The sequence below is a fragment of the Larimichthys crocea genome, chromosome VII, assembly GCF_000972845.2.
Source record: "Larimichthys crocea isolate SSNF chromosome VII, L_crocea_2.0, whole genome shotgun sequence".
Classification (NCBI taxonomy): Eukaryota; Metazoa; Chordata; class Actinopteri; family Sciaenidae; genus Larimichthys; species Larimichthys crocea.
In genome coordinates this window covers 26,505,566-26,519,908 of record NC_040017.1, presented here as the reverse complement: position 1 = coordinate 26,519,908, position 14,343 = coordinate 26,505,566, and the positions used below count along the sequence as shown (strand labels likewise).

The 14,343-nt window shown below is 45.3% G+C and overlaps 1 protein-coding gene across 3 annotated transcripts in view; it reads right to left on the bottom strand.

Annotated features, from left to right (window-relative positions):
• Nucleotides 1-1,445: 1,445 nt before the first annotated feature.
• Nucleotides 1,446-14,343, bottom strand: part of nova2 (NOVA alternative splicing regulator 2) — a 74,562-nt gene continuing 61,664 nt past the window's right edge. For all 3 annotated transcript variants that reach the window (XM_019271426.2, XM_010741961.3, XM_010741962.3), the window contains one exon: nucleotides 1,446-9,867. In XM_019271426.2, the coding sequence (XP_019126971.1) occupies nucleotides 8,845-9,867 (1,023 nt within the window). In that variant the 3' untranslated portion in view covers nucleotides 1,446-8,844. The remainder of the gene's footprint in view (nucleotides 9,868-14,343) is intronic.

The window sequence follows — 14,343 nt, the reverse complement described above, 5'->3', positions numbered from 1 at the left end:
GCGGCGCCCGCAGACGTTTTAATCATCTCTAAACTATCTGTCTATGTTCTGTAAACTAGGACTGTATTGCACAAAAGTTAGCAGCTCAGCTTCCTCGTTTTGTAGCCCGGGAGGAGCTCATCATCATCATCATCATCATCATCATCTTTTTTTTTTTTCATTTTCCATCCACCTCCCTGGGTTTGTTTTTTTTTTCCAACCTGGAGGAGCCAAGTCGAGCCGTTTTCCACAATGATATGTCTCTAACACGACCAAGCATTTTTCAATAACTATGGCTTGATGATAAAAGATACTAGCGCCACTACAACTCACTGTTAGGAAAACATCAACAAATGTACAAAAAACAAGCCTACGTTGAGAATGGCTCGGACTACTTCTCAAGGTTAGTATTATTATCGATGAGCACAGGTATCTAAAGAGTTTGCTAGCCAACATGGAAGCTAAACAGCGAATACAGTAGGTAAATCAACACTAATAACAACAGCACAGGTTAACACAGTAGAACTAGCATAGCCGATTATACAGGCAGACCTAACTATCGGATACAGAGGATGAAAAGTGTCGTGATCGTCTACTGCGTCCACTAGTACCTCTTTATGCTGCCGGCCCCTTTCTGCTCAACACTTCTCTCTTTACAGCTCGGCAAAAAATCTGACAAAAATATTTACAATGAGAGAGAAAAAAAATGAAATTGTGGAGAAACAGTTGTTTAGTGTTTTTTCTTTTTTTTTTTTTTTGTTTGTCTGCATTTCTTTTTTTTTTTTTTTTTCTTTTTATTTGTTTTTTTTTTTTTTTTTTTTTTTTTTTTTTCTGCATTTCTTTTTTTTTTTTTTCTTCCTTTCATATGTTTTTTTTTTTTTTGTTCTTTTTTCGACTTATATCTCAGAGAATTGTCCCCAATGATGAGCAACAAACAAACAAACAAAAAAATCCAATCATATCAGCTAGCATTGCACAGTCTCAAAGAGAGGTTTTGGGGGATGGAATGGAGAGTTATCGTCCAAACAGTTGGATGAACACAGAAGGGGGGTATAGGAGGAGGAGGAAGAAGGTCAATAAAGTTCATGAGGGGGTGAAAGTTCAAAAAGTTCAAGAAGACAGAGGATGGCTGCGCAGCTGACGGTGCGTAAAACACTCCCCACACCACCGCGCGGGGGCGGTGCGTGTGTCGGCGTGCGTGGTTTGGATGTTAAACGACAACAAAAAAAAAATCATCATTAGAAAATGGAGTTTTTTTGAATCTTTCCCATCGAGAAAAATCAAATGGAGCGAGAGCGAGAGAGGGGAGGAAGAGGGGAGGAAGGAGATAGAGAGAGAGAGAGAAAAGGGTGAGAGGAAGGGTGAGGAGAGTGAAAGGTGCCCCCAACACTATGGCACACAATCAATGAAGTCCCACAGGCTGAAGAGATGACAGAATTAGGAAAGCAGCTGGCATGAGCGGTAGGTTTTTTTTTTTTTTTTTTTTTTTTTTTTTTTTTAAGGTAGGTTGAGAGGCAGGACAGTAGGTAGGTAGCCAACCTGCAGAGGGGTTAATCCTTGTCGGGTTTAGCTCTGTGGGGGGTGGTGAGGAGGAGGAGGAGGAGTGGTGGTGGTGGGGGGCAAGGTGCTGTTCAGTTGAGGCGTCATGAGCGACATCATGTTATGAGGGCGGAGCATGCTGGCTTCATGGGTGCTTCCAGGATGGATGTCCGACACACAAGAACAACTCAAAGAAACGCTTGGAATGGTAGTTGTTGTTGTTGTTGTTGTTGTTGTTGTCTTTTTTTTGTTTTGTTTTGTTTTGTTTAGTTTTTTTTTTTTCCTCTCTGTTCTATTTTGGCACTCGAGAGAAGAGACTCGTGGGAGGCGGAGGAGGAAAGAAGTGTGTGTGTGTGTAATGTTTGGGCGAGGAGGAGGAGTGGGCAGTGAAAGTGCAAAAAAGAGGGCATGGAAGAGTGTGTGTGTGTGTGTGTGTGTGTGTGTGTGGGAGGGGGTAAACAGGCTACACACAGAAATGGCATTTTGTTAAAACTGGTCTAGGTTAGACAGAGCATACAGTACAAATCAAAACCAGGAAAAAAAATCAACAGAGAACGAGAAGAAGGAACAGAAAAACAGTGATATGACAAATGCAGTCTACAGTTGCTGGTGCTTCGATGGGGCCCGAGTTGGGGGGCGGGAGGAAAGGGTGGAGGTGGAAAAAAGGGGGGGAGACAGCGGGGGTCCCATAATATGTTGTAGAAGAAGGTGGGAGGGTCAGTGGTGGGTGTGGGTGAGAGTGGGTTTGAGTTTGTGGAGGCGGGGTTTGTGGCGGGGGGGGGTAGGGAGGGGGGCAAACAAGATCTGAGGACTATGTCGAAGAGCCACACCCACTGAGAAGCGATGAGGTCACCTGGCGAGCAGGTGAGAGTTAAGTTTGCATTCCTCTACACATCACAGTAATAAAAAACAGGAGAAAAGGAAAAAAAACACAAGACTAGCCGGCTACGTCGCAAAAACACAGACACCACGAGCACGGAGCTGGCCTAAAGCAGACAGAGAGAGAGAGAGAGAGAGAGAGAGGGAGAGAGGAGCATGCACAGCTAAATACACTGCTGAATAAACACCTACAGTAAGGCTACACATCTACAGTAGTCTCGCACACAAACCCCCACCTCAGCTCGGCCTGCCATGCACAAGAACAGCAGAGAGTTTAGTGCAAACATGTCGCTAGGAGCAGAAATGGAAATTTCGATTTTTTTTTTTTTGTAGGAAGCGGGCCATTTCCCATGACAACATCTGCCAGGATACAAAACATGACCACACTGAAAATACTGTGGTTTCTGGTTGCATAATAAGGAATGAGGGGAGTGAGAGAGAGAGAGAGGTGGACAGACTTTGGCAATTTTTTTTGTTTGACGCTGAAGCCAATAAAGCATCTAATTGAACTGAAGTGGGAAGAGAAAGAGAAAGAGAGAGAGAGAGAGAAAGAGAGAGAGCATGAGTCCAAACATTGGAAACACACTGGCAATGTTCAGTGTTGTTTCTCTCTCCGAGATCAGAGCCTTGGATTGCATATTAAGGGAGTGAAAACACAATCTGTCCCAAATTCTGCAGCGAGGCACCCGAGGGAGCGCAGCAGACAGACTGTGTGTGTTTTTTTTTAGGGGGGATTTGTAGGTGAGGAAGGGAGGGAGGAGATTTAACCTCTCGTTCTCTCTCTCTCTTTACAAATCCCTCCCCTGAAACACAGTGGGCGGGGGGGGCGGCGATGCTCCATGTCATATTTGAGGTCAATAAGGTGCATATCAATGACAAGACAAGCCAGAGCTCAGAGTGAGGGGGTCAAAGGACAGACAACAAAGAGTTATACTGAGAGCTCGACACAGCGCGCCGAGGGTTAGTAATGTTAGAGTACAAAAAACACACGAAAACACACACAAGCTTCTACTGCACGTCAGTGGTCAGAGGAGTGATATGCAAACTTATGCAGAGGTGAGTACATTCATGGACAATCTTTGAAATTAAATCCTGATTATTATTATTATTTTTTTTCCTCCTTTTTCTAAAGTTAGGTAGCAACTGAGAAAAAGTTTTTTTTTGTTGTTTTTTTTTAGTAGAAGCTCGCTCAGCAAGTAGCAAAATAGTCTTAGGTTTGTTCGAGAGTTTTATTCAGATCCCTTAGAGGATGGTTAGACAACTTAACGACAAAATACTCATTCTATTGTGACGTCAAAAAATCGAAACATCTTGTTCACCTTTGGCCAGGTGGACCAGGACTCAAAGTGGTCGCTTCGGAAAAAACAACGAACATTTGAACGCGTGTAAAACAATATCAAAATGCTCTACCCTTATCGGCATGCAAAGATTTGACTCCGGAAAATGAATGACACACACTGCCTAATTATTTATTTTTTGTGTTTTTTTTTTTGTGTTTTCTTTTTTGTTTTCCCTTTTTTTTTCGTGTCCACGCTTCACTTTGATATCATGCAATATAGACGTGCAAAAAAGATAACATCTATTTCCACAAAATACATTTTCATCGTAACTATAAAAGGCTGTATTTAAGAATGCTATCAAGTCACATTTTTTCTTAGCATAATTATGCTAAACCTATCGCTATATTGATTTGTCTAGCCCCAGAGTCATAGTGCTGTTGCATTCTGGGACGTGTAGTTCCCAGAGGACTGGCTAACACTTGGCTAACATGGCGGTCCCTCCTCGTGTGGCAGGAACAGAGAGGGCTTAAACAAACTGCTATACTGAGGCGCTTCCACCGTTAGTCTACCTAGTTCTTCCTGTCCTATGTAAATTATAAATATGGTTCATTTGGCACTTTTCACATTTTCTTAATATAAAAGTATGTCTCCTCTTATCTAATGTGGTTTAAGTCATCAACACATTTACAGTTTCACTCTGTAAAGACCTATTTTGGCACAGGTTTAACTTGTTCAGGTTAGAATTACACTATTATTAACTTATCGTGAGCTTATAACAGAGCGTGTATTACACTGCCACTTGAGACTAGCCTTTTCCAGCTAAAGGACAGATTTCGATATGTTTTTAACCTTGTATTTTTAGTACATCAGTTATTATTAAATAGCAGCATTTTCCACAAATTCAAAACAAATGTTTTTTTACTCATGTAAACCTATTCAACATCTACAGGTAAATCCAAAAGCTCCTACGGCAGACAGAGGATAAAGGGCAGGACAAGACAACATGCCACTACGTGTATTGCTTCCAGTACTCGTCACATTTTATCTCGACCCCCTAACATTAAGATGACTAAAGAGATTGGCCGCCGTGTAAAAGACCAAACCAAATAATGTCTAAAGTTTAATTCATGATGAGGAGAAAAAGTAATCCGTCCCGTGTTCATCAACTCGGCTGGCAACAGAGTTTCAGTGCAGTTTTTCCACTGTGGACGCACCGTGCTGCACGCAGGGCGAGTCAGGCTGACCAAAAACCAGCAACTAAAGGTCTAAATAATGAATCTAATAATTAATAATTCATCTTCAAATCTTAATTTTGATTCATTGAAGATTTGTTCAGTGTATAAAAACGTCTGTCACAAGCTCCCAAAGTCCAAAAATATTCAAATTTATTAACACATTTCTGATCATAATCGACAGCTGACTCACGTCTGGCAAATGTTTGCTCCATAAATAATAAATCAAGCTGCTCAATCCACCAAATAAACTGGTTGTTACAGCACAGTGAACTTCTACAGTGGAACAAAAGCACACCATCTCCCTACAGAAGAAACCCGACGAGGTTTCTGCCACAAAATATCAAAGATAAATCCAGTCAAACCCCGTAAACGACAAAATATTCCCTCACAATATGTGTGTGTTTCATGTTTGTGCAGCAAATGTTTCCCTTTAATGTGTGAAGTGAAACGCACTGATCCAAACTACAGTGAAGAGTGTTTGTGCCCTGTCAGCCTCAACTACGACTTCCTCTGCAGGTGTGGTCGTTTTTCTTTTTCTGATGGGTGGTGCAATCAGAGGCGTCTCCGAGCCTCGGCCGCCCCGAGGAGGCAAAGAGAAGAGAGACTCGATCTGTGGTGTTTTGTCAGGGCAAGCAGCAGACATGCATTGATCGTAAACACCAGACATAGTCACCCATGGAGCGATGTGGTAGGAGGAGAGGGAGTGTCAGGATGGGAGTGCACTGGAGGACTGAGGACGGGTGGGAAGGAGGGTGAGGAGAGTGTGGATGGTGTTAGATGGGAGTAAAGAAGCCTCCTTACCAAGCTGTGGAGATAAACCCTCACTGGCGCTCCAACAGAGAGTGACACATTCGATAGCACAGTGGAGGATTTTGGGGTCGGATTGGTTTAAAAACAGAATCAGAAAAGTTTGTTCCCTCCCCTCACCGGGCTGTTTAGGTCAATAAATCAAATGCAACCCCCTCCTCATGTTTGGCATGTTTACATTCGGTCACACTTCGACTCCTGTTGGACTTCTGTCCAGGGATTTGCCCATCGGATGTACAGCACATCATCAATTTTGAACCGGTTATGAAAAAGACACAGCTGCGATAGAAAAGTGAATTTAGAATTTGTTCCAGTCTCTTTAATCTTCTACTGGACACCTAACACTCCCCCAACATCCCACCCCTCTGATTACAAAACACTTTTCCAAGACAACAGTTAAGTGGAATCTAATTGATCTCAACTCTTGACCTCAATTGATTGATCCTCTTCATCGACCTAGTCTCTTTCTCCTCCTTCAGTATTCAGATATGACGTGCAATTCTGGTGAAGTTCTTCATATGCATTCTACATATATTTCATATATGTGTGGTTTTATTTTTTTGTAGTTTTTTTTTTAAATTCCCTGCCATACAAAAAGCCATCCAATCAACGATGCCGTCTACAGCACACATCCCTGACCTCATAGGCCGAGAGAACCGCTCCCTCGCTTCACAGTGCATTAAGACAAAAAAAATTCAGTGTACTCCGATTGTAAAAAAAAATAAAAATAACACGACACAAAGAAAAAAAAAATTAAACAACAAAAGAAACAACAGCATCTTCAGCAGCCTCCTGTGGGTCTACAGTGGGCAGTAAACCTGTTGCCATGGGAGACCTGCAGCTTGCCAGAGGCAGAAAACGAGCTCAACTCCCTGGACGTATGTTGAAAATCTCTCACGTCTGCCCTTTACCTCGCCGGCAGTCGGACGGTTGCTTGATAAGGGCAAAGATCAGCGAGGCTATTTATCTCCTTTACTGATATGCACGCTGCCTTAAAATAGCAAATCTACTGAGCGAGGCTTTGCAGATTCAGCAGTGGACCCCAGACGAACAATGTCCCCCCTCGTCGCGTTTCAGTGTTTTCTCTTCGCTTCAATGTTCTCAGTAGTACATTGTGAGTCTTAAGTGCTCTTTTTACTTGATCTCTCGTCTGTGGTTCGGGTTCATCTAAAGGTTTGGAAGACCACAGGCTGAGCAGTAGCAGTTCATCCGAGTCTCACTTCAACTCAATTATTCATATTCGGTTACAATTTTACGCAGTAGGCAAACTGTAACAGGGTGTTTTACTACAGATATAGAACAGCAGGGATATTTTGGAGCATAAGCATGATAACCGGGCGTTTAAGGTTAATATAGCTGCGAAGACGCTGCCCTGCAGCCTGTGGCATGAGTGGTTTACAGGTATGTTCTTGCTAATCTAGAGGTCTCACTGCAGTCTGCATCATAGATATGGTGAATTCCCTTTTCTAGCACCAGATATGGCATCATAGTGTTTTTGTTTCAGTGTGTGTGTGTGTGTGTGTGTGTGTGTGTTCCCTGTTCTGCTCTTTGACTGGATATATAAGGTGATCCTTCACTGTAATGATCTTAATGCCTGGGGCGGCTTTCTTACTGGATTTAAATAAGACATATATTACACTATGTGACATTGCTATTCATCTTCAATCCACTTAAATTAAAAAACAAAAAGATTCAAATCAAAAATAGTCTCATTTACATTCATGTCAACCTGAATTCACAGATAAAAAAAGAAAAAAGAAAAAGAAAAAGAAAGAACTGAGCTTTTTCTGGGTGAACTCATTAATAAATAATGACGATGGTGATGATTCCTATCGTAATAATCACGACATTATCGTTGACAGAATGATCACAGCAGACTGCAGATAAATGCCACAGATCCTGTGTGTTCGCCGCAGCTTGCACAGTATCACTCTCGTCGTTTTCTAGCTTTCGCACTACGTGAGGTCATCGGCGTGCGCCTCGGCGTCCTATCTCAAACACTAGAGCTGCGTGTGGAGGGGGCGCTACGTGCCGTAACACCCCCGTGGCGCTGCACTGCTTGTGGGATACATCATAGGGTATACGGGGGGGGTGTAGGGGTGGTTGTGGTGGTAGGGGGGTTCGGTTGGTGTGCGAATGAAGAAACGCCCTCTCTGCCCGACACCACCCCTCCACCCTTCCCTCCACAATTTCACCTCACCCTTCCTACATCCCCCCCGCCCCAAACAGAGGGGCGAGGAAGGAGGGGAGGCGAGATCGTAGGCCGAGGGGGGAGAGAGACTAAAAGGTGTCAGGAGGGGGGGGAGTCGAGGACGTTTCTTCTCTCACACACCAGGCCGAAGTTTGCAGTCTCGCTCGTTATAAAACCCTTATAAAAAGGGGGTGAGGGGTGGAGGGAGGGGGGGGGAGTAGTGAGCGGGGCTTTGAGGGGGTGAGGCGGGGCGAGGGGGGGCTGAGGGGCAAATCATAACTAGAAGAAAAACAAAAACCCTCCGAGAGGGTGACGGGTGTGGGCTGCAGGGGGAGGGAGGGATAAGGGTGGCTTCCATAAGGGGGGAGTTTGGGGGGTGGAGGGCGGAGGGTTGTACCCTGTAAACGCAAACCCTCCCCCCCTCTACGCCCGTCCCCCTTCCTCCCTTCCTTCCCTCCCCTCCCTCCCTCCCCCCCACCTCCTGTAGCCTCTCAGGCGGTTCGGCCTGTCTACATGGCATTCAGCTTTGTCCACACAATACACATAACGAACAAACAGACAGCTTAATTTACTAAAACAGAACGAAAAACAATGAAACAAAAACAATAAAAAATCCCGAAAGGTCAAGACGTTAAGTAATAAAACCTTATTTACATGTTACACATTTTTTTCTTGGTTTTTCAGCGTGATAACTCGCTCCTCTCTCTCCTCGTCTTCTCAGCACATTTTTGCTTCGCGTCAAAAATTTTTTTTTTTTTAATAGAGAATACTGAAAACACGCAGAAGAAAACGGCGCGGACGATTCCTTCTGACATTCTTGCTCTCCTCTCCTTTTTTTTTTTCCATTCTCACTTTCACTTTTTTATACTCCTCCCCCAAGCCCCCACTCTTTTTTTTTCCTCTTTTCCTCCTCGTTTCTCATTGGCTGTCAGGTTTAGCCCACCTTCTGTGGGTTGGTGGCACGTACCCCCTGCTCGTAGGTGATTCGCTGGCTGATCAGGTACTGTGCGGCCTGTGTGGCGGCCTGGGAACCCGTGATGGTCACCTTCCTGTTCCGAGTTCCCGGGATGAACTCGCCTTTCTTGGAGATCTGGATCCTGGCGCCGGTCAGCTCCTGGTACTCCACTAGCGTCTTCCCTCCTTTCCCCAAGATGGCGCCCACCAGGTTTTCCGGCACGGCGATCTCGACCACTTCCTTCGCTCCTTCTGCGAGCTTCTCCGTGGCCAGTAGAGATGACGCCACGAGTGGCGATGCGGCACTCAAATAGCCGTTGGTGGCTCCTGTAGCTGCAGCCAGGGATCCCAGGGAGAAGCCTCCGAGACCAGCCGCCGGGTGAGCCGCGCTGGTGGATGCATCACTGGCGTAGGATGCTAACAAATTAGCCGCGGCGGCTGCTGCTGGGTTGGCATTAGCTGCTACAGCGGCTAACACACCTGAAGCTGCGGCGGGATTCAGCCCTAAGCCAAGGGAGTTGGTGTTGTAGCCGTAGCTGGCCAGAGTGTTGAGGGCGGAGGTGATGGCCAGCAGGTCGTTGCCTGAGAGGCTGGACATGGTGGTCGGGAAGGCGCCGACTCCAGCCAGGCTGGCCTGGCCGAGCAGAGACGAAGCTGTGGCCGCTGCGGCGGCTGCGGCGGCTGGCATGACCTCGGTGGAGTTGGCGTACGGGGAGCCGGTGGGGTTGGAGTTGGCAACGGGCCCTGTGATGTTGGAGTAGGAGATGTTGAGGCAGGAGGAGCTCTGTGGATCTTCCTGGATCTTCTGGACGATGATCTCCACGGCTTTGCGGTTCTGCTCGGGCTCTCCGCTGATGGTGACCACGCGTTCCTGCAGGTTGATGCCCTCTGGCTTTTGGGATAGCTGGACCCACGCACCGGACTGCTCCATCACCGCTTTGACTGTAGCTCCACCTTTACCGATGATCAGCCCCGCCGTGCTGTTGGGGACAATCAGCTTGGCCTGGTGAGAGGGGCAGCAGGGGTGGAGGAGAAAAGAGGAAAGAAAGGGTTATTACTTTGTGACAATCATGGACAATCTGTAGCTGATACTCTAGCGTCCCGTGCATCACATGAACAAAGAAATACAAGTGAGAGACGTGTTTACTTATTGATTGGACAATTAAATCGACTAAAACCATGAAGGGAAGGTGGAGAAGGTGGAGCAGAGGCAGCCTCTACAAGGACATACTGGTCAGTGTTGCAGAGAGCGGTGCCGAACTGAGAGATGAAGATGAATTTATCTTTTATCGTGCAGTGAAACATTGCCCACATCGTTCAGCTCAAGAGTAAACTTTAAAGGCAAGGTCAGCGCTGAAAAGAACTCCGTCAGGAGCTGCTTTTCAAAGATGTCCTCGAGAAGGACGGGAGACAAAGACGGAGAGAGAAAGAAGAGCCTGAACCCGGTTTGAATACAGAGAGGCTTCCTGCGATGACGTCCTGAAGGAGAAACATCTCAACGCGATGGACCGACGGCGCCTCCACCACCTGAACGCGCACACAACTAAAGAAGAGTGTTCATTTCTTTTTGCACGTAACGGAGAAAAAAGAGAGAACAGGAGATGAAGAGGTAAATAGAGTGGGATGGATGGATGAGAGAGAGAGAGAGGGAGGGAGGAATTGTAAAGAGGCTACTTGTGTGGAGAAAAAAAAAAAACACTGACTCCCAGGGGTCAGCGTTGCCATGGAAACACAGCTCCAGCATACAAAGGGTAGTGAAAGGGAGTGAGGCGATGACACACACACACACACACACACACTCACACACACACTGTGTGTACATATAAACACACTTTCCGTGTTTCATTCCACACATTATATCATATATAAGCTCACATATGTAACATTAATGTGTCGGTCTGTGCGCGGACGTGACGCGCTTCAGTCGATCTCCATCGGACGACTGATCGATTCGAACCTGGAGTGAGTCTAATGCAGCATCTTCACCCGAGCATGCAGCCCCGTTATTTCTTTTTACAATTGTTCAGACGATTGTTTGTCCACGAAATGTGAGAAAACTGTGCGACACGCTCATCGAACAACAACCGGACACAGAACGACAACAACAAGGAATCCAAAAATATTATATCTTTGTATTATTGTGCATATTTCTGCTTGCTTTCACTCTTTAAATGTCAAATCTGTTCAGCAGTCAATACCCGACAGGATTCTTTCACTTCACATTAGTTTAACAAACACCGTGTTGTTGTTTTGCTCTTTGTCATTGAACCTGATGTTCATACGTCCATCAGACATACACCTGAGGTCTGAATGAAGCGTGAAGGGTTCACAGTTGACGTAGGCAGTGAGTGACGCATCGCTCTGCTGCAGCACCGAGCTCCATGCACAATGAGAGGAGGCATCGCCGCTGAATGGACGCAGACAAAGTAAGTTTGCTCTTCAGTTTGAGTAAACGGACGGCTGCAGGAGATGTTATCGACTTGTGCTGCATGTGGGCGTGCATGCTTACTCCTCTTAGCACCGATCCCACTCTGCAGAGCAACTCCTGACAATGCTACCCTTCTATCCATCTATCTGTGTGTCTGAATGTCGAATATTCATATTGAGAAAAGAGCAGAAAGAGAGAGTGTGGGCTGAAACAGGGAAGAGGGAGGGCTGGCGAGAGAGAAAGACGTGGCCTTGAAAAAGAAAAGAGATCGAGGAAGGAGAAGATCAATCCAACAAACTGAGAGAAAAGAGGAGGTGCACTTTTTTTTCCCACCATCTTTCCACACAGAGAGAAATAAAGAGGAGCGAAGAGAGCGAGATCAATTCAGCTTACAAAAGAAAAATGCGAAGGCCAGTCCAATTACCTCCCCTGTCTAACCCTCACCCTTTCTGCCCCCCTCCCGCCCTCTTGTTTGCTGCAGTTTAAGCCGAACAACATCTGCGCGGCGGCGTCCTCGATGCAGCACTTTGTTACCGTGCCGCATTCCACAGCTCGATCCGTGCGCCCGCAGCTTTTCTGCGAGGCGGAAGATGAATTTACATAGAAATAGAAAATTAGTAAGAGGCATGCAGGAGGGAGCTGATAATACGAGCGACTTCAAACCTGCAGACAGCCACAAATATTCACTCCGCACAGCTTCCAGTTAAATATTAGAGAATTATCTTTCCCCTGTGAGTGTTTGTTTGTGAGGCGTCTCTGTGGGATTAACAGGTGTGATATTTTTCCCTTTGTTCATTCATCTCTCCTCCTCAGAGCGAGTCAGGAAGTCTGCAGTCCGTTCCTATTGATTAGTGTTGTTACCGCGAAGCACGAACACAGCGAGGCTCTTTCAACACGTCTGTTTACGTCCTGCTGCTATCAGAGGCTCTGCTACAATCTGCTGTCCTGTGTAGATTAATGAGAAGAGCAAAGTGCTAACAAAGTGTGAACACTGCCGCGGCTGCTGAGACTGTTTTCTGTTCTGAGTTACCTCTGATACTCGGAAACCACTGAAACCATATTGAAGAACATTCAAACCAATCATCATTCAGAGGATTCAACATGAACACATCAGTGTCACAGCACATCTGGCACTAAACACACACACTGATTGGTAAAACATAATCACTGATAGACGAACTCTCCGCTGAGCATGGCCGTGTTGTTCAGCCGCACCATTCATTTACTGTATTGATGGTTGTGGTACTTAGTCCAAGAAGCAATGCACTATAAAAACTGATATAGAGAGCTGCAAGAACATCCGGCTAACCACTGATAAACCTGCAGAGATTCAGGTGGAATAACTATTTTAAATATTCAAGTTTCCCTTCATACCAGTAGAATTTTTATAAATCCATCTGCATGTAGGTGCAGTGTGGACTGGCTGTGATTTGTGATGAACATAAGCTTTGATCATCATTTTTATGTTTATGATATCATGTGACGTGTGTTGTATGTTTGGCGTGGACCTCGGGGAGATGAGCTGATTGGTTTGATTCAGGGTGTTTACGCTCAGTTACGGCCGACTCTCAGTCAGAATCAGGTCTGTGTGTGCATGCATACACACAGCTTTATATATATATATATATATATATATATATATATGGATTTCATCTCTGAATTTGCAGCAGTTAATCACATGTTGCTCGACCACTGGTCTTCACAGTCGCCTGGAGGTCTTTTCTTGTGTCGGATGATTGCGGATGACTCATTTTATAAATAAAAAGTCAAATTTGTTGCAGCTTTAAAACATTTCATTCGTATCAGTTCAGTTCACCTCGTTGCAGTGAATGAGTTTGGACTGTTTCGACCTCTTTCTCTCCACGCTGAATGGATGATTAAAAATATTTGAACTCATTATCTGCTCTGTGTGTTTTTCTGGATAAAATCCTCCGACAGATGGAAACATTTGTAGATACTCCTTTTCTCTTTTCCCCTTGATCCCCATTCTGTGATTACAGTTTGTGCCGTGAACGCTTTGCCAAAAAAACAAATAAATAAATAAAAAATCACTCCCTGGCGTTCATCGCTGCTTAAATTTCATTCAGAAGTCTAATTTAGCTTCTGAAAATATTCCGGTTTCTGTTTGAGTGGCAACATTTTTAGTTTGCGGCACGGAGGCGAGCGGAGTGGCGGGGGGTAAAAATGGAGACGAGGGATAAAAGAAAGAAGTGACAAGCAGCGAGGGAGCCAAAAAGATTTTTTACCCATGAACCCTTTCATCCTCTGCACTGAAACATTCACACACACACACACACATGCAGAGCGTGTTGGTGTGGAAGTGGGAGGATAAACAGTGGCGTACAGTGATGTCTGATCCCCCCCCCGGCCCTAATGATCACATCTACCATCTTTATATCCAACTGATTCTCTGCTAATGAGGTTCTCCGTTCGCCTCCACTCCTCCGCTTCTCCTCCACACATTTCTCTCTTTCCATATTGTCATTTTTTTCTCTCCCTCCATCAGATTTAAAACAGCTTCACTCTGAATAAATCCTTCACGATGTTTCAGTGCTGCGACCTTCTGCAGTGTTTGAATCTCTCTTTTTGTTCTCCGTGTTCGATAAAGCAGATCTCTTCTTACAAGGTCAAACACACACACACACACACACACACACACACACACACACACACACTCTGAAGGGTGTTTTATTGTGAAATCATCACCTTCATCCTGTTTTTTTTTTTTTTTTTTTTTTTTTTAGCTGACGCTGTTGCTTCGGCTCGCTCTGATGGCCGACTCAGCCTACCCACAATCCTCTGCTCCCGGCACCTTTCTGCAGATTACGTGACAGTCGGCGACGCTTCCACAGCGACGCCTCGTTCATGATTTTCCTTCAGCTGCTCGTTTGTTTTTTTTGTTTCTCATCTTTGGTGTCTCCCTTTTTTTGTTTTATGTTTTTCTCCTTGAAAAGCTTCATCTCTGCCTGGGAGAAACTTTTTCACAGAGGAGAAGAGGGGAGGAGAGAGGAGAGGAGGAGGGGAGGAGAGGAGGGGAGACAAGAGGAGAGG